This window comes from Marmota flaviventris, chromosome 4 (assembly GCF_047511675.1).
Source record: "Marmota flaviventris isolate mMarFla1 chromosome 4, mMarFla1.hap1, whole genome shotgun sequence".
NCBI lineage: Eukaryota > Metazoa > Chordata > Mammalia > Rodentia > Sciuridae > Marmota > Marmota flaviventris.
Window position 1 is genome coordinate 17,533,173 of NC_092501.1, and position 23,602 is coordinate 17,556,774.

At 39.5% G+C, this 23,602-nt stretch overlaps 1 protein-coding gene across 6 annotated transcripts in view; it reads left to right on the forward strand.

Annotated features, from left to right (window-relative positions):
* Gpam (glycerol-3-phosphate acyltransferase, mitochondrial) overlaps nucleotides 1-21,938 on the forward strand; it is a 40,465-nt gene extending 18,527 nt beyond the window's left edge. For 5 of the 6 annotated variants that reach the window (XM_027930431.2, XM_071610917.1, XM_071610915.1 and 2 more), the window contains 13 exons: nucleotides 2,963-3,062; nucleotides 3,374-3,586; nucleotides 5,383-5,496; nucleotides 6,577-6,662; nucleotides 7,399-7,514; nucleotides 10,224-10,294; nucleotides 11,223-11,487; nucleotides 12,024-12,166; nucleotides 13,322-13,399; nucleotides 14,039-14,179; nucleotides 15,124-15,313; nucleotides 17,560-17,618; nucleotides 18,229-21,938. In XM_027930431.2, coding sequence (XP_027786232.2) covers nucleotides 2,963-3,062; nucleotides 3,374-3,586; nucleotides 5,383-5,496; nucleotides 6,577-6,662; nucleotides 7,399-7,514; nucleotides 10,224-10,294; nucleotides 11,223-11,487; nucleotides 12,024-12,166; nucleotides 13,322-13,399; nucleotides 14,039-14,179; nucleotides 15,124-15,313; nucleotides 17,560-17,618; nucleotides 18,229-18,345 — 1,693 coding nt within the window. In that variant the 3' untranslated portion in view covers nucleotides 18,346-21,938. The remainder of the gene's footprint in view (nucleotides 1-2,962; nucleotides 3,063-3,373; nucleotides 3,587-5,382; nucleotides 5,497-6,576; nucleotides 6,663-7,398; nucleotides 7,515-10,223; nucleotides 10,295-11,222; nucleotides 11,488-12,023; nucleotides 12,167-13,321; nucleotides 13,400-14,038; nucleotides 14,180-15,123; nucleotides 15,314-17,559; nucleotides 17,619-18,228) is intronic. The other variant, XM_071610918.1, reaches the window with a different exon arrangement.
* Nucleotides 21,939-23,602: the final 1,664 nt, after the last annotated feature.

Sequence of the window (23,602 nt, forward strand, 5' to 3'; positions counted from 1 at the left end):
TATTATTATAAAAAGTAGTACTTGCTTATTGTGTAGAATTTGGGTAGTGCAAAAAAGCATTATGACCATCACCATGGTTTATGTATTTTTTATGGATGAACTGTGAATACTTCAATTTGACAGGCAATATTTATCAAGTAAATAAAAGGCAGTTAGAAAGGTAAGATAGTAGACAACTATCCCAGGCTTGGCAGTAGGGAGGTGAAGTGGTGGTATAAAGGTAAATGAGAATAATCATACCTGAGACTTTGACCTTACAGAGCAAAAAACATGTAGAAGGAACAATACAACATGAAAGGTGTTTTTTAGAGGTTTTCAGGAAAATGAAGTGTATCCATTCAGAGGAAACTGCTGTGCAAAGACAGAGAGAGTCAAGAGCCTGGTGTGGTGGAGAGGTCATGGACCATTAGGGGAGGTATGAATATAGGATGCCTGTGGAAGGGTCAGGCTGGAGCTTGTAGCTGCATAGGCAGTGAGAGCTAGATCCACACGAGTTCCAAGGCAAGAGTCAAGAGTCCACTATGAGCCTTGGAAATGACATGTTCAGATTTCATTTTGAAAGATCATTCTGAAGGAGAAGAAGTTAGATCAATTCTGATTCTGTTATAACAATTTGGGCAAAATGTAATGAGGGCTTGAAAGTGTAGGAGTGCTCTTGAAATGGAGGGCATAGATTTACAGAGTACTTAGTAACTTGAATTTACAAGACTCAATGATGGTTCAGATTTGGGGCTCAGTAGAGGGGAAGAAGCTGGTAGGGGAGATTTCTGGGTGTTTTCCACCTAGGAAACTGGAAAGATAGTGGGTCTGAACACCCATGAGGAATTGGTGAGGAGTAGGTTGAGCTAGTTTGAGAAACTGAACTTTTAAACTTTGAACAAAGTAAGGTCACCTCTGTGAGAAGAGGGTAGGTAAGAGGAGTATAAATTTATAGAGAGACTGGATGAGAAGTTGGCTGGCAGGTTTTGCAGGCAGAGCCTCCTGGGTGGCATTCATTACCTTTGTGTGCTGTGAATTCTGGACCTCAGCCCCATGTCAAGGAGCTCCTTTCTAATCCCATGGCTCAGTGTTCTATAGGTTTTGAGTTCTGTAGCTTGTCAGTTTCCATTGATGTGATGAAATATTCTGAAATACTTGGCTCCATTGTGTCTGGGCTTGTGGTGAGGGAGTACCGCAGGGTGTGAAGGTGTGATGGAGGAGAGCTGCTTACCTCATGGCAGCCAGAAAGCAAGAGAGAGGGAGGAAGAATCTGGGGACATAATAAAGCCTTTGAGGGCATAGTCCCCAGGACTCGCTTTCTACAACCAAACCCCACATCCCTAGAGTGCTGTCACACGGGGAGTGAGGCTTTAACTTGAGCATTTGGGGGAATTTAATATCTAAGTCATGGCAGTGGCTGTGTGATCAGCAGAAGAGGAACCATTCACTAACGGTATTTATCCAGCTGTACTTTGGGCAAAAAGTGAGTAAGTCACACATCATTACCATGCAATAACGTGGTAATATTATATTAGCTAGTTAATGTATAATAGCTAGCTATAATACAGTGGGAGAGGACCCTAAAGGGCAGATATGGTTTCTAAGGATTAGAATACCTGTTTTGACTCTCCAGAGCACTTGAGTCCCAGTATCAGAGACCCTGGGAAAGGGACTTAGAAAGTCATCAGAGGTGCCAGAAGGCAGTTTCAGAGTGAAGAGGATTATTCCACTGGGCCTCTAGAGAAGCCTTGCCTCTTGTAATCAGAATAGCTCACATGCTGATTCCCGTTGTGTCTGATTCTCAGCTAGGATCTTGGGAAGTGCTTAATAAATACTTATAATTTCTCATAAATGAACCTTCCTGTTCACAAATTTGATGCCAGTCATTGCCTTGCCCACGCTTCCTTCACACATAGCCCAGTCTGTTTATGTGCAGCTTGCTTTTGTTGCATTCTTGTCTATACTTCTCAGGGTGCAGTATTTTTGTGACTGGCTCATCTCATTCATTTTGAATTTATTTTGCAAAGTTTTAATTTCAACAAGTGATACTAGGGCTGGAGTTATAGTTCAGGGGTAGAGTGTTTACCTAGCATGTGTGAGGCACTGAGTTCTATCCTTGGCATATAAATAAATAAAAATAAAGGCCATCAACAACTAAAAAAATGTTTAAAAAAATAAAATAAGAGTGATACTAAGCTTTGGCAACATTTTACCTTGGCCTTCTCATACTAACTGTGGAGGATAACACAAGTACAAATAGCACTTAATATAGTGTCACTCTGTTTAGATTAACATAGACATTAATGGTTCTTTTATAGTAGCATTGTAGTATTTGAAAAGAATAGGAAGAGGCTTTGAGTTCTGGAAAGATGACTTAGAAAATTTCAACTTTATGTCAAAAATTTATCTATTTGTAGAAAGAGACATGGGGCTGTGAACAGAATTGTTTTATTCCTGCGTATGTGTAAATAAAGTCAATTTTTGTTTCATGTTTTATAAAGGTGATTATACTCAGTTCAGTTTAATAAAATTATCCTTGTATCAAGGGAACCTGTTTAAGCAACAATTACTTGAGAACATTTTCCCTGAGGGACTATGTTCATTTTGTGAATTTTTATAAATTTGCCATGGACAAATTTCAGTATGTCTTGAGACCCTGGACAGAGTTTTAAAATTTAGAAGTATCCTATAATCCTTTTATAATCTGTGCCATCACCTTTGCAAAGCAGTATATCATGAAGTTCCTTTTGGTTTGTAACCAATGTAATAGACCTTCATCACATGCAGCGGTTGTCTGCAGGCTGGGGAATCTTGTGAATGATGAAGTGTGTCAGTGATGCGGAAGGTGAAAGACTGCCTTTATCTGCCTGGTCACCGCATATGTGGCTTACATCAGATTGCAAATGTTTTGAAGAAACTTGGAATTGGAGTATTCTTTTTATAGTTTTCCTTATAAATAATTCATGCACTCTTGAATTTATAGTACCTTGATCCACAAACTTGGGGGCTTTTTCATACGACGGAGGTTGGATGAAACACCAGATGGACGGAAAGATATTCTCTACAGAGCTTTGTTGCATGGGGTCAGTATGATCTGTAATTATCCTTAAGCCATCATGCCCGCTTTCACAGTGAAAGGAAGAAGAGATTGATGGAGCTGAGATTTTAAAAAACTGTTCTCTGAATAATTTGATTATTACCTAGGTATGAGTCTGATGAGTCTAATCATCAAAATACAGTGTTGGCAATGGTGCTTTGCTATTCTTGGTGTGGGTAAAATATTTTGTTAGTAGTGAAAAGATAGTTTTTTCTATATTCTTAAGGTTAGTTTTTCTTATCTGAGTCTCAGTTGAGTGGTTTTGAACTCATGCTTTGCTTTCTCTTTATATTTCAGCACATAGTGGAACTACTTCGGCAGCAGCAGTTCTTGGAGATTTTCTTAGAGGGCACACGCTCAAGGAGCGGGAAGACCTCCTGTGCTCGGGCAGGACTCTTGTCAGTGGTGGTTGATACCCTGTCTACCAATACCATCCCGGACATCTTGATCATACCTGTGGGAATCTCCTATGATCGGATCATTGAAGGTCACTACAATGGCGAACAGCTGGTAAGGGGTCTGCCTATACAAAAGTTACCATCACTTTTCAAGGCTTGCTTTTAGATTTAAACATCAGCATTTAGATTTGCTGTTAGGTATTCCCTGACTTTAGAACACAGTGAAACATGGTTGGAGGCATGCTGAGTAGCCCTCATCCACTGTGTCACTGTGGGGCAGTGCTCACATGGTGTCATTCTGCACTTGGAGGAAATGGCATGACCAGGGTGTTTTGTTTTGTTTTTTAATTTTTAATTTTTTAATTATAGTTGGACATGATACCTTTATTTTATTTATTTTTAATGTGGTGCTGAGGATGGAACCCAGGGCCTCGGACTTGCTAGGCAAGTGCTCTACCACTGAGCCACAACCCCAGCCCAATGACCAGGTTTTTCAGTGCTGGCTTTGGTCATTGGGCTGGAAAATAGAAGAGCACTTGCCACTGGGTTGTCATCTCAATTGGTAGCTTATCTGTGGTTTGCTCTCCCCAAGGGCCTGCCGTTTATTTGCAGATTTAGTTATGCCTGAAGAATTGGTGGGATCATATTGGCAAAACAACTACAAGTTAATTTGTGAAATGGCAGCAGGCTTTTTCTGTAAACTTTTTATTGAAGTATAGTAGTTACCAAAGAGTGCACAAAACATAACCATGTAGATTGAATTATCACAAAGTGAATACAACTAATAACAGCACCCAGATGAAGGAATAACATTATCGGGACCCCAGAAGTCACCCTGTGCCTTTCTTATCATTAGCCCCTCAAGAATAGCTACTTACCTGATTTCTTACAGAATAGATAGTTTTTTTCCATTAATGAGTTTCATATAAATGGGATAATACAGTATGTGTTCTTTTTACACCTGGTTTCCTTACTCAAGTGATTCATCCAAGTTGCTGCACATAGTTGATTTGTTCTCATAGCTCTAGCTCTGTAGTGTCCCAGTGTATGAATAAACCATAATTTATCTATTCATGCCATCATTCTTACACAATTCTCTTGGCAACCATAGGTATTTATTTTGTGTAGTATATGTTAGAGGTGGAACTGGTAGGCTATAAAGTACGTGTGTGTTCATTTTTAGTACTGCCAAACAGTTTGCCTTGATGGTTTTACCAACATACCCTCCTGTTGGCAGTGTGAGAGTGCTGGAGGAGAATAGTCTTGGTCTTATTTAGTGTGGAAGCCTTGGGTAAAATACTTACTGCATTCACTGCTTCAAGTATGTCACAAGTTTAAGGACACTTGACAGTTGCAGACTTTAAAAATTAAGCAATAGACCTGGATTGTTATCTGACAGCTTTCTTCTTATGCTGTCAGTCTCACTCTTGCCTGATGTCAAATAAATGCTCAGGAGGTGCTGCCTAGGCGAATAATCAGCTCAAAGGCCACTGTGAGGCTGACTGGCATTTAGTTACCTGAAGTTAGGTATTCAGACTCTGGGATTTGGTAGACTACTCTTAAGTGGCCTCTTTGACCTCTTATCTTTACCTGTGAACTTGAGTAGTTTTCAGGGTATTATATAATTTTATCCTTCACCAATTTGCAGCTGTATTTTTTGTGAAGGATGTGAACGTTATATTAAATGAACTAGTATGAAATGTTTTCCTCTCCCAGCGATGCGCCTACTTCTCTTGGTATCTTTGAATACTAAACACTTTCTGACAGGTCTCAGGTAATAACTTATTTTTCTTTATTATTGTTTTCTCTTTCAAGATGAATCTCTAGTATCTATACAGAATTATTCTTTGGAAAACAATTTGTTAGCTTTACTTCTCACCATGTTATCTTTTCACCACTGGAATTTAGGGCAAACCTAAGAAAAACGAGAGCCTTTGGAGCGTAGCAAGAGGTGTTATTAGAATGTTACGAAAAAACTACGGATATGTGAGAGTGGACTTTGCACAACCATTTTCCTTAAAGGTGAGAGTCTGTGGAGTGTGAAAGCATTGGCCCAGAGGTAGATAGTCTGGGCTCTCATCTGGCATTAACACCACCTCTGTGTACTCACGGCCTCTGATTCCTCTCCTGCAGGAAGGATATGACAAAAGTAGCATTTCCTAAAATTTCCCACCAAATTGTGCCTATTGACACAGGAGAATGTCTGTCTTTGGGAAGTAAAAAGGTTCAATGTTGCTATTTTTTAAAAAATTAATTCATGAGAATCCTATATATGCCAGTATTCTATAGTTTAAAATTGCATTTAGGGAAAATTTTTCAAAAAAAAAAAAACTTTCCCAGTGGGTAAAAATTGACAGTCTGTATGCTGCTGAGTGGAATTCAGTACCTAGCTATCTCAAGGGGACTGTTGTCTTCATTAACAGTCTGGGACTGCCAGTTCCCTGAGGTCTTGCTGTTTAAAATTCCTTAGATTTTCAGATTGGTATAGAGGAAGAAAGAGATGGGGGAGGAATCCGGGGACAAGGAGCAGGGGTATTATATATCTCCTTCTTTTGTACTACTTTGGCTCAACTTTAGAAGATTCTAAATGCTGTGCCACATACTTTCTGGTCTTAAGTGCTTTCAGCTCAGAGGGGCCTTGTCATTTCTTGCCACTTTATTTTTTATATTTTTAAATGATAGCACAGCTTGTTCTTATGATTTGTTTTTGTTTGAGGTTCTTTTGTATTTTATGTGACCTTCAGGTTGCCAGATTTCCTTCAAAAAGTATGGTAGTCTATTATTACTATTTCTCATTAGAAATGTTGAATGATTTCCATGACTATCTGAAAAAAGTTAACATTTTCCCTTTAGTTCTTAAGTGATTTTATTTAAGCATCATTCTGTCCTTTGTATTTTTAGTTCTTAGATTCTATGTTTAATAACTTTATGAATCATTTTGGACTTCCAAAGACAGTTTCAGTACAGGAAGTATTCCCATGCTCTGTAGTATGGCACATTTTTTTACCTTTGAGGATCAAAATGTTTTATATGTTGATAAAAAAGTGAGACAATGAAAGTTTTGATGATAGGTTTCTTTTCTTTCTTTCTTTTTTTTTTAAGGAATATTTAGAAAGCCAAAGTCAGAAGCCTGTATCTGCTCCACTTTCTTTGGAGCAAGCCTTGTTACCAGCTATACTTCCCTCACGGTAAGATTTGTGGAAATGTTTTTATATTAACTACCAAATAACTATTATTTTTAACATTACATAGAAAAATGTTAACTTTATTAAGAACATACTGCTGCTTCTTTACTTGATTATTGTAACTTTTCTCATGATCTGATAAAGAATATTGAATTGTGTTTTTACATTAGTTTGGAGGCTTTTATTTGCATGTGAAATCTTTTTGATTTTGTGAATCATGTACAAGTTCTTATTTGATTTATGCTTTTGAATATTTGAACTGAATTCTTCTCGGTAGTAGTTTAGGTTGTGCATATTGTACATAAATGAACCATGTGAAAGAGTTTTGCTATTTGAGTTTTACAGAATTCAAATTTAATTATAGCTTCAAGAAATAGAATATTAAGCCCTTCTTTTAATATGCTAAAATTTTGGGTTTTCAGACATGTTTTAAAACATGAAATTTTGCATTTTGTGCTTTGTCTGCCAGTGGGTTTTGGAAGTGATGTACCAAAAAACTGTTTATAGTCATAACTAAATAGCATGTTTTGTCCAAGAGATGATACTAAACATAATTAAGTATATTATGGAGGAAAACAACTCATAAAATACTCTTTTTTGTGGTTTAAATATAAAGTGTGTAGTAATTTGAAGTATTTAAATTAGATGTAAATTAGGTTTAATTTATAGATTAGTCCTATGTACTTTGCCTTGTGAAAGAGTGGGGCAGTGGAATGCTGATTTAAAAAAATCTTTTCAGACCTAGTGATGCTGCTAATGAAGGTGTAGAAATACCCAGTAATGAATCCAGGAATGCAGCAGAAGAATTCTTCCGAAGAAGGTTGATTGCAAATCTGGCTGAGCACATTCTATTTAGTGAGTAGAATTCCACACTCTAAATCTTTGATTCAGATCTGGCACAGTGCGGTGCAAACCTTACAGGTTTTGGAATCTGCTGAGGTTGTAGTTTCCTCTTCCAGGTCAATTGCCTAATTCACAGGTAGTGATAGGCAAGTTATTGAAAAGAAAGTGATATTGGGGGAATTTGAGGGAATGTGAACAAATTATTTGACTTGGTGTCTGATAAGCAGTGGTACTCATGTTTTATTTCTTGTGCTTTTTAAAAAAGGTTTTGTCAAAATGATTTGTGGCCTGTTTTGCTCATAAATGTGTTTTTGAACTAGTTTATGATGCAACATCTAGGTTTATAGTTGCATATTCTTTTCTTCTCTGATCCCATGGGTATTTTTATTCAGTAAGTATTGAGTGGCTATTTCACATAAAGGTTTGCTATAGCTGCATGGAATACAAATTGAATCATTAATGGTTCTGTGCTCAAAGAGCTTCTGCTGTCTCAGTGGAATAGTTGTATACAAATACTTGAAGTCATAGTGACACTGAGTAGCATTAGAGCTCTGGGTATTATGAGCCTCCCTTACATTCTAAGTTGCAGCATGTGTACTCTTTTAGAGGCTGCTTTAAAAACCGGAGACAGCTGCTGAGTGTAGTGGCACATGCCTGTAATCCCAGTGACTCGGGAGGCTGAGGTAGGAAGATCACAAGTGTAGGCCAGCCTTAGCAACTTAGCAAGCTCTAAGCAACTTAGCAAGACCCTGTCTCCAAATAAAAAGGTCTGGGAATATAGTTCTGTCCCTGGGTTCAATTTCTAGTACTGGAAAAAAAAAAAAAAAGTCCTCAGTCAGCACCATGGTGTCTTGGTACTCAGACCAGCAGGATCTCCTTGCTCCTTCTGCTCTGGCTGCTCATTTTCCCACTTGACTCTGGGCCAGAGGAGTTTCCTTCCTTCTTCTTTCCCTCCAACCTTCCTTTGGTGCTGGGGAATGGAACCAAAGGACTTCATACATGCTAGGCATGCACTCTACCATGGAGCTGTATCCCCAGCCCACAAGATCCTTTCTTAAGCACAGCTGATTATATGTCTCTTTTGCCTAAGATTTGGATGCAAAAAATAATACATCCTAATTTTTGAAAAGTAAAGGTGAAACAGATAGCAAAATCCACTATTTAAGTAACTAGTGGCATTACTGTCTAATCTCTAAAGATATTTACAATTTTTTACCATACTGGTTTTCATTTATAACATTTATTAATGTTTTAAAGAATTCTTTTTTAAAATATTTTTTTAGTTGTAGATAGACACAGTACCTTTATTTCATTTGTTTTATTTTTATGTGGTGCTGGGGATGGAACCCAGTGCCTCACGTATGCTAGGCAAGCACTCTACCACTGATCCACAACCCCGGCCCCATATTTTAAAGAATTCTTTATAAATACTCTTTTTAATGACTGTAAATATGGTACTGGACACTTTTTAAAGTCAACACTAGAGACCAATTGTGAGTGACATGTTCATGAATTCATTGTTATTTGTCATACAACTTAGATTATATTTTCTTTTTTTCCCCACATTTTTTATTGGTGCATTAAAGTTCTACATAATAGTGGAATTTGTTGTTACATATACATGTACACAGTATAGCAATATAATTTGGCCAGTGTCATTTCCCACTATTTCCTCTTTCTCTCCCTTCCTACCTCCCCCTAGTTCCTTTCTTATACTCTACTGACCTCCCTTTTATTTTTATGAGATTCCCCCTCATTCCTTCATTATTCTTTTTCTTACAGACTATATTTTTATTTCAAAATATTCCATGGATGTTCACATAATTTTCTATAAATCAAAATGTTGGGTTATATACTATAGATATTTTCAAATATATTTCTGTGCCCTTGCTGCCCATCTCTGGGCCAGGTTGAGGGGCCAAGGGTATAGCTCAGCGGTAGAGAATTTGGCTCAGCATGTACAAGACCCTGGGTTCAGTCCCCACCACTGCCCCCGCCCATGTTTAGCCTATCCCCCCAAAACCCCCATTCCCTGCCAAAAAAAAAAAAGGAATAGACTCCTCTGGGCCAGTTTGAGAAGAGGAAATGAAGATACATTGAGCTCCTGTTACCATGAGTCCTTGCCAGACCATCATTTCATTCTTTTACAGCCCAATGAACTAGATAATATTTTGCAACTGAGGCTCAGGAATTTTGTTTCATTTTCTCCAAGTCATGAAATTAGTGTAGAAATTAGGATTTGAGCCCAGATTTTTCTGACTTCAAATCCAAATTTTTCCTTTTTCTATACCTTCACTCTAACTTGGTGAGTATGTGCAAGAAGAGTGAAATAGGGATGTAATTCTAAAAGACTGCGGCCAGGGACAAGTCAGGAGACACACAGGGGGTATCCCATAGAACTCGAGAACAGGCTCATACTCTGGGTTTTGGTATTTCAATAAGGGTATCTCTTGGTCATAAGTATCCCAAATCTTTTGGCTGAGGTTGAAGGTGGACCCGTCTTAGATGGCATTATGAATAATGATCTCTAAAGAGGCTCCATTTTACCAGAGCATGGTGTAATGCTACAGTTTCCTTTTGGTAAATCACAGTTATAGGAAATGTGGCAGAGAACTTTTATAGTTTTAATACCTTTGTTTAAAATTAAGGTGCTTTTAAAAAGTTTTAGCTGTATTAAAAAAAAAAAAAAGTGCAACTAAAGCTTTTGTGTTTGCCTTCCAGCTGCTAGCAAATCCTGTGCCATCATGTCCACCCACATTGTGGCCTGCCTGCTGCTCTACAGACACAGGCAGGTATGTCCATGATATCACCCACAGTTCAGTAGAAAGCCTGCGAAGCTTTTATCAGCTGTTCAGAGGCATCTTCAGAATAGATTTGGCCCACTCCTGGCTAGTACTATGAGATAAACAGTAAAATAAATTAGGGACCCACTCCAAGGGAGTTCCTAAACATGGTAAAGGAAGAATCTACATAAAAGAAAAGTCAGACTACTTAATATATGCAGTAATAAGATATTCTTTGAGACCAGGCTCAGTGGGACTTGCCTATAGTCCCTATTCCTTGGGAGGCTAAGGCAGGAGGATTGCTAATTTTAGGTCAGGCTGGGTGAGTTCTTGTCTCATAACAAAAAATAAAAAGGTTTGCTATATGGGTCAGTGGTAGATATTCTTTGATTAAGATGGTTAATGTAAATAAAGTATATTTCATTGACTTGTGGTATGTTTTCTGATAGTGAATGATTTCCAAGTAATCTGATTTGTATGTTAGGGCCCACCCTCTGTCTTCCCACAGTAGACCTGTCTTAACTCTATGATAGGATAGACCGTGACTGGTCCATTCAGTCATGTTCTCAGCACCAGGCATGGTGCTGGTATGTATCCTCCAAATAAATGTTTGTAAGACAAATATTTAAAATGAAGGAAATTCTTTCTCAAAACTGAAAACTTCTTACCTTCAGACAACTTTTCCTTCCCTTTGTGATCTCACATACTCACTCATACTAGAGTGGTTTCTGGCATGTGGAGTACCATGTCATTCCTATAGGACCAGCTTTTTAAGCAGTTTCCTGACTGGCTCTGTATTGGTGATCTGGGTGTTTCCTGTAGGTCCCAATAGCAAGCTGTGGGAAGCCAAAGCAAGAAGAAAATCCTGGGAATATTGGCCTCTTGGCCTTTTGGAAAGGATATTTTCCCTGTCTTGAGATCATTTCTCTGTCTGTAGGGAATCAATCTCTCCACATTGGTGGAAGACTTCTTTGTGATGAAGGAGGAAGTCCTGGCTCGTGATTTTGACCTGGGGTTCTCAGGAAATTCAGAAGATGTAGTCATGCATGCTATACAGCTGCTGGGAAATTGTGTTACAATCACACACACTAGCAGGAATGATGAATTCTTTATCACTCCCAGCACAACTGTGCCATCAGTCTTTGAACTGAACTTCTACAGCAACGGGGTGCTGCATGTCTTCATCATGGAGGCCATCATAGGTATGTCAGGCCCCGAATGCTTTTAGATATTTTCTTGGAAAGTACAGGGCCTAAAACACATAGTGGCATCTACTTTGGTTAGATGATAGCCACTTGTTGGAGAAAATGCATTGTTATATTTTTAATTTCCAAATCTGCTGCCATGTCACTGGTTATGGCCACAGCAGGTATTTACTGAACCACTGTGTGTGTGCTGTTTGCTTATCACTGTGGAGGGAGTCAAGTGCCTTGCTGTCTAGGAGCTAAAGCTCTAATTGAGATGGCACGCACAGGGCAGTGAAGAGAGTGGAGGGCTTATGTGATGGAGAGAGTGCAGAGGAGAAAGAGCAGAGGCGACTGAGCCCTTGGGGATGTCTTTCATAGTGTTAAGACCATGTAGGCTCATAATAATCAAATCCTGTGGGATTTTCTCCAGTAAAAGCAGGCCACTGTTTTTGATATATTAACACTTAAGGAGATCTGAGTTATTAGAGCCAGGTGAAGTTTGTCTTGGAGACCCCGTGCGGGTGACTTCATTCTTACTTTTATGTCCCTAGCTTGCAGCCTCTACGCGGTTCTAAATAAGAGGGGCTCAGGAGGACCCACAGGTGCCCCCGGCAACCTGATCAGCCAGGAGCAGCTGGTGCGGAAGGCCGCCAGCCTGTGCTACCTACTCTCCAACGAAGGCACCATTTCTCTTGTGAGTGAAGGCTCTTCATGTTACCTGTTTTCTTTTGAGCATTTGCACAAAAACAAACCACCTTTGTTTTTCTCATAGAAAACTTTTGGCCCACTGTTGCAGCCTTCTGTTCACTCCTGCCGTCAGTGACCACCAAATCAATGTCATTGACCATCTTGGTTTGAGTGTGGCTCACCTCCCCAGTGAATCCTTTGTGCAACTACAAGGCATGGGAGGACAGATTGCTCCATGTTTGTAGTTAGACCCAAAGTGACTGAGTGATGTGTGAAAGGGTCTGAGTCATAGTTTGTCAGTAATTAACACACCCACATGTAGATGATGGATCACAGGTGATAAAGAGTGAGAGAAACAGCCTTAAAAATCATCTGTTTGACCCCCTCTCAATTTACAAATGAGGAAACTGAAGCCCAGAAGTAAAAGTTAGCATTTATATTATAACCTGGCACTTCTAGATATTTAAAATGAGACATATATACTGAGCCATAAATATTTCCTTCTCAATCAAGTACAATTCATATTTTATTTGTATTCTAATATCTCTTCCCCTTATATGAATAAGTCTTGGGACATTTGCAATTAAAAGTATTTTGAGTACAGCTCTTCTGTATGTTCTCATTTTGTATCATTGATTGGTGGTTCTGTTGGGGAACCTGTTTTGCATGAACTTTGGACGATGTGACAGGAAAGGTAGGGACAGATGAGAATCTTAAGATTAGCCTCATCCTTTCCCAGGGTCTTGTCATAATACTTTGTTTCCTCATTCACTACTTTTGTGAACATTCTTTGTTGTAAGATGGCCTATCAGAGAGATTGTCTCATAAAAGACCAAGAAACAGATGGTGGGGACCAAGACCCTACCCCTTAGAATAGGGCTTGCTCTACTCTGGGAGAGGACTGAGTTCAGGAGCGCCCTCTGCAGGTGGTTTCACATCAGGAGTGCCCACCAGCTAGGAAACTAGGTCTCTCTGGCTTTGTCCATGACCAGGCATTTATCAACAGGGTGGACATTAGAAATCACAGGACTTGCCAGGGGAGTAAAGTAGGTGATAACATGGAAGGATTTGACAGCTACTTTGTTCAGTGTCTTTAAAAAATATGGAACAGTGAAATTTATGTGTGTAAATAAGTTTTTTTTTGTTGTTGTTTTTCCTGCAGCCCTGCCAGACTTTTTACCAAGTTTGCCATGAAACAGTAGGAAGATTTATCCAGTATGGTATTCTTACAGTGGCAGAGGTAAGAGGAAGAGCCTTCCTTTATTTGTCTCTTGAGTTTCTTGCTCTGTTTCCTTACCTTTTCCAGCAATTATTTATGCCAGTATTTCTATCAGTAATTTTAACCCATAATTATATTTGCCATGTAGTCATGTCTAGGTGAAAGAAGAGAAACATAAAGATGGGGAGAATAAATGTCTTTTTGAATTATTTAATATTTTGCTTTCTTTTGTATAAGTGCTATTGTTTTAAGGCATACCTTGACTTGATTCTGTGACATCCAGAAGTTGCATTCTAAGATGCGACACTGTACATATCAGTGTGCTTGTAGCTTGCATATGTGCAATTTTCTCTTGAGATTTTAGTTTTGGTGGATTTGGTGTAGAGGGGAGGGCCTGGGAAAATGGAAGTCAATTTAGAAGATGGAAGAGTATCTTCATTTGCTCTGTCTGGTAGCTCTTTCCCAAGACCCTACCCTTCTCCTTCCCCTGCTATCTCCTGTGATTTTTGATTGGAGAGGGAGGTAGACTGGTATTAGGAAAGGCTAAACAGAGAAGGGGCAGGAATGGACTGAGAAGAGGACTGCCTTCTCTGGTCCAGCTGGGCAGTTACTTGGGTACCTGGGTGTATTTTTTCACTGTTGGTGGTCTCCTTGGCATAGCAAGATGACCAGGAAGAAATCAGTCCTGGTCTTGCAGAGCAGCAGTGGGACAAGAAGCTTCCCGAACCGTTGTCTTGGAGAAGTGATGAAGAAGATGAAGACAGTGATTTTGGTGAGGAGCAGCGAGATTGCTACCTAAAGGTACTTTGGTGAAGAATTGAAGGGAACATTACAGTGATGAGTTGAGGTTCATATTGCAGCTAGGTAAACTAAACTCTGGTAACTCGTTTATATTCTAAATACTCACTAGCCAGCTCCATCTAGTAAAGACACCTAAATTGCTCAGTTTGGGGATTGGTAAGTAGAAAAGGAACTAAGAGTTGAGAAATCAGAAAGAGGAAGACCAGGGGGGTCCCTGTCACTGCTATCTTGTGAAATCTACAGGCACATTCTTGTTCACCCATCCTCGTACCTACTCCCCATGAGGCAGTATTTTTTTTTTTTTTGCCAAGTGACATTCAGAATTTCTCTCTCTTTACATTTAGATATTACTAGTTTGAAGATAAGGCAGTGATCTTGCTTGCACACTCCAGAGGGGCTCAAATCAACCTTCAATTTTGGGTGGGTGCAGTGAGAACCTCCCGGGCCACAAAGTTCCCCATTACTGTGCCCATCTTTCCCCAAAGTGCTAGTGCATGGTGAAGTCCTATGGGGGAGACAGAAAGTGGGACCTGGGAAGGACTGAGATGATCTCGGTAGTCTGACCTGATGGCCTTTTGTCACACTCGAGTGACTGTTGAGTCCAGGCTTTAAACCCCAGAGGGCCCAGCCTCAGAACCAGTTGTTTGCTTTGATGACAGAATGTCATAATTGTCATTCAGTTATAAAAATTGCTTCTAGGGACTGGTTAGTGAACACAGCCTCAAATATTATAAAAGTGAAAGATTGCAGTAAAGAACACATTTCAGAATCAGTTGTTTTTAACAGAGATTATCTGCATGACGAGTATTCTCCTTTTATATAGTGTTAGTGGGAGGGGCCATCTTTTCAAGTTACTCTTTTTTTTCCAAATAAAGTCCTTGTCAGCTTGCTTCACTTCTTCTGTCCCTTGTTGGAGCCTTCATTTTCTGCTTTTGTACTCTCAGGTGAGCCAGTCCAAGGAGCACCAGCAGTTCATCACCTTCCTACAGAGACTGCTTGGGCCTTTACTGGAGGCCTACAGCTCTGCCGCCATCTTTGTCCACAACTTCAGTGGTCCTGTTCCGGAGCCTGAATATCTGCAAAAGCTGCACAAATACCTAATCGACCGAACCGAAAGAAATGTTGCAGTATATGGTATGTTAAATCCCTATTTCAACTTCTTTTAAAAATTAAAAAAAATTCATTGGTGCATTATAGTTATGCATAATAGTGCAATTCACTGTTCTATATTCATTATATGCACACATGTGATTCTTTCAATTTCATTCTCCCATACTTCCCCCCCGCCCCCCGGTCAACCCCTGGTCCCTTTTCTCTACTGGTTTCCCTTGTAATTTCATGAAAACCACCCTTCTACCCAACACACTTCTTTTTTTCTCTCTACCTTTCACATAAGAGAGAAAACATATGACCCTAGACTTTATCAGTTTGGCGTATTTCGTTTAAAATAATGCTTTCAAGTACCATTCATTTTCCTGCAAATGATATAATTTCATTCTTTGTGGTTGAATAAAATTTCTTTATGGATATATAGCACATTTTCTTTTTCCACTCATGTGTTGACAGATGCCTGGGCTGGTTCCATAGTTAGGCTGTTGTGAGTTGTGCTGCTGTAAGCATGGATACGCATGCATCCCTATGATATGATATTTTAATTCTTTAGGATAACTCTGAGGAGTGGGATAGCTGGATCATGTGGTGCCATTCCTTTTGATAAAATGCCATATTGATTTTCACAGTGGTTGTATGAATTTATAATCTCACTAATAGTGTTTCTTTTTCCTCACATTTTCTCCAGCATTTATTATTGTCCAATTTTTATTATTGTTTTATTATTTTTTAAATATTTTTTTATTTGTAGATGGACACAATACATTTATTTTATTTATTTTTATGCGGTGCCGAGGATCGAACCCAGTGCCTGATACGTGTTGGGCAAGTGCTCTACCTGAGAGCCACAACTATAGCTCCTTCTTGGCATTCTTGACAGCTGCCATACTGCAGCCATTGATGAAATGAGAGTGAAATGAAATCTTGGTGTAGTTTTGATTTGCATTTCCCTGATCGATGTTGGACAATTTTCATATATTCTTTGACTGTTTGTAAAACTTTTAAAATTTTTATAGAAATCTGCTTATTGTAGGAAATTGGAAAAATATAAAATTATCCTGACCTGTAACTCAATAGATTATTACAATTATTTTCTTTGGTATGTCATGTAAGTTAGATGATGCAATAATGTACTCTTAAATCTGGCTTTTTTTCACTCAACATTTGTGAGAGTCATACATGTTATATGTAGTTTGACTTATTGTCATGAAATGTTCCATTATTTACCATATTTTATTCATTCTACTGTTGAAAGATATTTGCATCATTTGCAGTTTAGAGCTACTTTGTATAGTGTTGCTGTGAACATGTTTGAGTGTCATTTGGGGGAGCATCTATGATCATATATATGACATACAAACAGGAATAGAATTGCTTGGTCACAGGCCATGGGTATATGTTCAGCTTTAGTAGATACTGCCAGACAGTTTCTAAGTGTTGTACCAACTTTCCTTCCTCCCAGTAGCGTGTGTTTCAGTTGTTCCATGTCCTGCAGCCCTTGGGGTTGTCACATCATCTCTCTTTTTTTTTTAAATTTTCTAATATTTATTTTTTGTAGTTATAGATGGACAGAATGCCTTTATTTTATTTTATTTTTTATGTGGTGCTAAGGATCTAACCCAGTGCCTCACACGTGCTAGGCAAGTGCTCTGCCACTGAGCCACAACCCCCGCCCTCATCTCTTATATCTATGATAGGTGTGGATGGGGTAGGGGTAGCACTTCATATGGTTACAGTTTGGAACTGAAACTACTTAGAATCAAGTTTTAGAGCCAAAAGGTATCCAGAGATAATCTCATTCAATCACCTCACTTTATGAATGAGGAAACTACCCAGGATCATACAGCTAGTCAGTTAATGGACAATCTTGGGTTTAGAATTCTTGCTTTCTGATCTGTAGCCTGTGCTCCCTCTGGCTGCACAGGTGTGTAGGAACCATCTATGCAGCACTGTGTAGTTTACAGGAATTCTCACACATTATCTTGTTTGAGTCTCACAGAGACCCTGCAAAATGGATACTTTAGGTATTGTCCGTCCTTCCTTCTCTTTTCTCCCTCCCCGACCCTTTTTCCCTAATAGATGATAGAATGGGTTTAAAGAGACCACAGATCATCTGGGAGACCTCACTGTTGCCAGTGGCAGAAGCGGAGCTGGCCGGTCTGCGGCTTGCTGTGGCCCTCCCTCTGCCCCCACTGCTTTCTTACTGCTGGCCTTGGGGCTTTATGTCCACTAGATCTAAACCCTGACAGGGTCTTATTGTTTCTCTACAGCTGAGAGTGCCACCTACTGTCTTGTGAAGAATGCTGTGAAAATGTTTAAGGATATTGGGGTAGGTATCCATGTTTATAAAAGCTGTGTTGACATTGGCTCTCAAGATCTAGTCTGTTTGCACTATTTGTATTGGGAGCGTGGCCCCAAGAACAGCTGCTTCTGCTGGGTTGACTGGGGAGGGACATGGCGACAGTGAGACCCATCAGTACAGATTTATTTGCATGTCCCAGAATTGTGTTGGTTTCATATTCATTCCCAAACTGTTTACATATAAAGATATCAGAGCGTTTCAAGATGCTCCTGTGAGCTCAGCCATTCATTTAATTCCACATGGCTCTCAGTTTTTTCCTTGTGTTTTTGCTGGTCTTGCTACAAGTCTTCTCAGGCTTTCCCTTGGTCTCATGTGGAACATGAACTCCAGGGGCATCAAGTGTCTCTTTGTAAGGGACGGTGTGTGACTTTGTTCTGGCTTCAGTCATAGTGTATGATGCACTGGTTGAACTGTGTCCCCAGCCTCCTGCCTCATGTGCACCTGCACATCCTCATTTATTTAAATCGGGACGTGGTTTTAGGTGCCTTTGCTGCCCTTTGGGGTCTAGAACACAGGTGAGGGTTGGTGACAGATATGCCCTCCTTTGCCTTTAATTGAATCTACACTTTCTCTTCAGGTTTTCAAAGAGACCAAGCAGAAGAGAGTATCTATTTTAGAACTGAGCAGCACTTTCCTACCTCAATGCAACCGGCAAAAACTCCTAGAATATATCCTGAGTTTTGTGGTGCTGTAGGTAACTTATGGCACCTCTGGCAAGTGAAGGGCTGGAGATGAGTCCCTTGCAGGCTCCAGCATTTGTCCTGAGAGTTGCAGGTGCCGTCGCGTGGCCGGGCCTGCCCTGCCCTGAGGTGACCTGGAAGACAAGTGCCTTCTCCCCTTTGTGGACCTGTGATCTTCCCAACTCTTAGACACAGCGGCCTATGGATAACACTCGGGGGGCCCTCAGCCTCTGTTGCAACTCATAATCAGTAGATTACTAGATGAAATCTCAATAAATTATTTTGGAGTTTATTAAAGATTTACATTTTAAGTACAACTTTTAAGGACTAATTACTGTGATGGAAACAGAAATGTAGTTGTATTCTAGAACTAAATGTTGTATAGTATACATAAATAGTGGAGTAATTCATTCGTATATTTTCTGATTAATCGTTAATGCTTCCCTTAAAAATAATTGTCATCCATTCACTCTTTTCGGTTTTACCTTTGTCAGTAGTAACTAAATTTGAAACGGGAGCCCTTTCATCCCAAGTGCTTTACAGATGAGTGGGCTGAGGTACATCATACCCAGATATCACTGTGCTGTCCTCTGAGGTCAGATTTAGAAAACGTGTTAAGAGCTACATGAAAACAGACAATATTAGTTTAGGTCAGGAACTGAGATAATGCGATCAAATAGCCAACATCAGGAATTAAATTTAGCTGGCAAAATACAAGGTAAACCTGGCCAGAAAACTGGCACTGAAAACTTGTGCTCACATAAAAAAGTGCCATTGAATTTCAAATGACCAGCAAGTATTTAAAAACTTCTCCTGTTTTATGTCTGCACCCCTTCCCACCTCTCACAGGTACAGCTGTTTCTTCTGAAATCTCCAGCCAAATAGCACCTGCACTGAGTTGATTAGCTCATCCTGATGGGCTCTGTTAGTTCATGCTCTGGCTGCAGACTCCCGACCCAGGGCTTTCATGTATGCACACAGGTCGGTGGGTGGCTGGTACTTACTCGAGTTTGCAGTGTTTGAACTGTGCAGTATCTGCATGTCCCTACTTCTAGGTGAATAGCATTTATGGATTTTTACCTTTGAGAAAAAAACATGGTTTATATGCCTAAACCCTCTCATGCCTCATAGAGGCAAATAATTAATTATGAAAAATTGTCTGTTTATAATGGGTAGGTGCCTTTTTGTGAGCAGGGAGCATAATTAATTGTGATAATTATGGTGATTTCTTAAAGATCATGTAATGTTAAAAATTTTCCTAACCATTTATTGTCCCTTATTTCCATGATATTATGAAACTGAGTTTTTTCTGATGAGTGTTGCATAGATTCTTTGAATTTAGTATAAAAGTACTGCAAATTAAGTTTGTACTTTCCTGAACTTGGATTTTAAACACTAATAGTATTTCATGAGTATGTGTGCATTGGGAGAGGGAGGGGTATTGGTGGATAGTTCACATTCTGTGAAATAATCTTGTTTGAGAGTCAGCAATAATGCTAATGCTGTGTGATCTTTCACCATTCTCCAATTCTGTACATAAATATATCTCTCCTTTATCTTGTAGAAACTCACGTACCATTAAGTCAGTCACTATAGCAACTGTGTGGCATGAGATGCCACCTTTTCACCTTCAATTTACTGAGTAGAATAGAGGAACACTTCTGGCTGCACTTGGGGACTACCCAGGGAATCTGTTCATTCCCTTGGATGGTCCTTCTCTGGGGAATCAAACACTTCACAAGTCTCTTCTTTTCCTATCCTCTAAATTGTAATTCGAGGATCATTCAACTTCTCTGTTAGTTGGCTGGAAAGTCCAGGCGGAGACTGGCTTTCCAGTGGATATTGCTGCTCTGCCTGTCACTTTTGCAAAGAGCTGCTGCTTTACCAGCTTGAGCAGAGAAACTATGGCTTCTCTTGCTTTATTTTCCCTTTTGGTTGGCTTGTTTTCAAGAAATTTGATCAGATGCTTTGGGGAATGCAATTTGCTAGCTCTCTTGCCACTTAACTCACTGTGAGGATAAACATGCATGCTTTTATAATTAACTGGTGCTTTGAAAACCTTTTTTAAGGAAGAAAAATCTCAACCAAAGTTATGCGCATCCAGAGAAGCTGACCCTTAAGTTAATTTTAGCACAGCTCATTCTTTAGTGCCTCATTACTGGGGAAAAAAGATCACAATAAGGCTTCCAGATAGCTCTGTTTTGCTAATAGACACGTTCTCATTGTTTTCCAACAGCGGATGGCTTCCAAGTAAGGTTAAACCAACTAGGTGCTTGTAAATAATTTATTACAGTTTACTGTATTGCATTTCTGTGAAACTGAAATGCATGCCCTTCAGGGGAAGACTGTGAGTCAAGTTTAAAAACAAATAACCCAGTAACAAGCAATATGAAACTGCACCCTATTTTTAAAAAAATAAGAAATTCAGAAGAAAGGAAGGAATTTGCACTGTCTTAAAATTCTAACAAAATGACAAAAATGTGTGTTAAGTGTAAAAAACTAGGAACTGAGAAGGCACTGCATCTTCTTCTTCAGACCTCTAAGTCTCACGGAGTCACGAGGGTGAGTAAAGAAAATATGTCCTAGGATGGCAGCGAATGGAAGCTCCGACTGTGGAGTTTCCTGCAACCTGGAGGGGCGAGGGCAGTGCCCGTAGAGTTCCTTGTCTTCTGAGGACCCTGGGAGATGTGCCTTGGTGTTTTTTAGCAAGTGTTGCTGGCAAACTGTTCGATCGTGGAAACTTGTGCTGCACCTGAGCACGGTAAGGGCTTGGCCCCCAGCAGTCTGTTGAACCTGGCATTTCCCAAACTCTTGACCTCAGGACCTTTTCCCCCTCTGGGACACCTCTGAACCTCTCACTAGTATCCTATGGAAAACATTTAGGAAGACACTACGTTAGGCAGTTCTGTAAGGAGACAAAACACTGACGAACAGATGGCACCGAGGCCGAATTCGCATGCATTTTGTACCACCAAATGTTGAGATGAATGATGGGTATTTCCTCCCCTGGAAAGAATAAGCACAGAAAAATTGTAACATAGGTGGCCAGAGCTCTTTCCTTTGATGGGAAGATGAACTGTCAATGACTCTGGCTTTTTTACTGAAAGTAGCAGAATTAATACAAGGATTAATTGTGGGAAATGATCAAGGTTTTAATTCAGATCTAGAAGAAAACATCGCACAACTGAATGCAGATTTTTATCCGTAGATAGTTCCAGTATTTAGAGATGTAGAACCTATTGAGGTTTATAAGACTTACTATGGGATGTAAATCTGTTTTTTAAAATACTCTTTTTAGGAACCTAGAGTTGCCACCTGGCATTTTAGTTTAATACGAACTAATGATTGCTTTGAAAGAGACTCTTCACTTTATTTCTAAACAGTTAAAAGGGCTAAATGTCTTGATGGAAGGGGTTAAAGTATTGCCTGTTGTACAAAGAAATGCTAGATTGTTGTAAAAAGAATTGCTATAAAGTATTGTAAAATAATGCTGAGTGATTTTGTGAGTGAAACTTGGACATGTTGATTGATTGTTATGCCTGATAATGTATTGTGAGAAGCACAGAAATGTAGTTTTGTTTTAATAAACCAAAAAAAATGAACCTTATTTTTGATGTCTTGGCTTTGTAGTTAAACGTTCCCTAGGCAATTCATTATACACATTCTTCTTGTTTGACTTTACATAAAACTTTATTAATGTTTACAGATCTAATCTGACATAAATTTATGAGCCCACAGTTCATGATTTTATTAACCAAGATCTCTTCACATCTGATCGACACTTGGAAATAGAGATATCTACCTCTTCTTAGCTGTGGCTTACCTTTTATTTGGTAAATTTTACATCATATATTTTTTGGGTTTCTACAAAGATTCTATTAAGCTTGGTGCTTCTTGTCATAAGTTCATAAAAATCACACTGAAGTGTTTTTCTCACTAGTTTATAATTAGTTGGTGAAAATATTTTTTTTTTGACAAATAAGAAAAGTATTTCTTTGATCATAGCACAGATGTTTTGTGGATCCTTTGAAAACACAGCTTCTCCTTAAGTATATTCTCTGAAAATGGTGGTGAACATATGCCTGATGGTGGTGTTCCTGCCCTTTGGTGTGTGCCCAGCTATGGAATGGACTAATGCCTGAGGCCACCTCTCCAGCCATCCCTTGGCTTTGACTTTGTCTTACCCCTTCTCATTTCCTGTGTAATGCTGCTGCTGTGACTGCCCTCACTCTTTGGTGGTCATTCTCTCCTTGGTATTAGCAACTCTTGGCTGCTACCATAAGTTACCTTTTCATAAATAAATTCTTTTAACTTTTATAGCCTCATGGATATTAATTTTGAAGCCGAATCTCTGGATGCTTAGCTTATTTTAGTCCTCACTTAGTCTCTTTTTTAAACCTTTGTCATCTTCTACATGCCTCACTAATAAATTGCTAACATACCTTTTAGACAAACCAGGTGTGTCTTTGCAGTTTCTGTCCATGACATTTCTAATGTGGATACAGCCTCTTTAGTTTTCGTGTTCCCTGTTATCCTCCCTCTGTCTACACTTTGGACTGTGACTTCTCTCCTTTAGATTCTTCTTGCCTCCCTTCCCTCGCCAGGCAATCTTAGTGTTATTGCCAGCCTGCTGACATATTTTTTTTTTTTTTAATTTCAGTTTTATCTAAAAATACCCAACTTTTGCTTATTGGTGTAACAATCTATGTGGATCAAGTCTATTGCCATAAGTTTCCAGGTCATTTCTTTCTTGCCAGCTGTCAGCTCATGCCTTTTGGCCTAGAAAATAGAGGCAAGAAGGAGCAAGTCCAAGATACCAGGAGATTGAAGGCAATCCACAGGGGAGAAAAGGTTGACCTCGTCATCTGACTTAAGTATGATTAGAGACAGGTAAGTCTTTGATGAGGGCCACTGGGCGATGTTCAGCCAGGCCATGGCAGCAGTCAACCTTTGATGTCTGACTCATTGCCACGTCAAAGTTAAGGTTGAGACAAGTCAGAGTTGGCCACTATCAGTGGGCTTGGTGCCAGTGTAAGAGCTACCTATGATGTGATGAAATGATTAGAACCAACTCAATCTCCAACTCAGGAGAAGACACAAGAAAGGCTCAGGAAAATAAAGTTCTTTTCACTCACACATGCTAGAGACAGGGGGCACAGACATACCACGTGGGGTCACATGGAAAGGCACCAGGGTGGCCTGCGGACAGAAGACGAGAGCAAGAAGTAGCTTTAGACCTGGGCCTTTATTGGGGTTTCTGTGGGCAAGGCA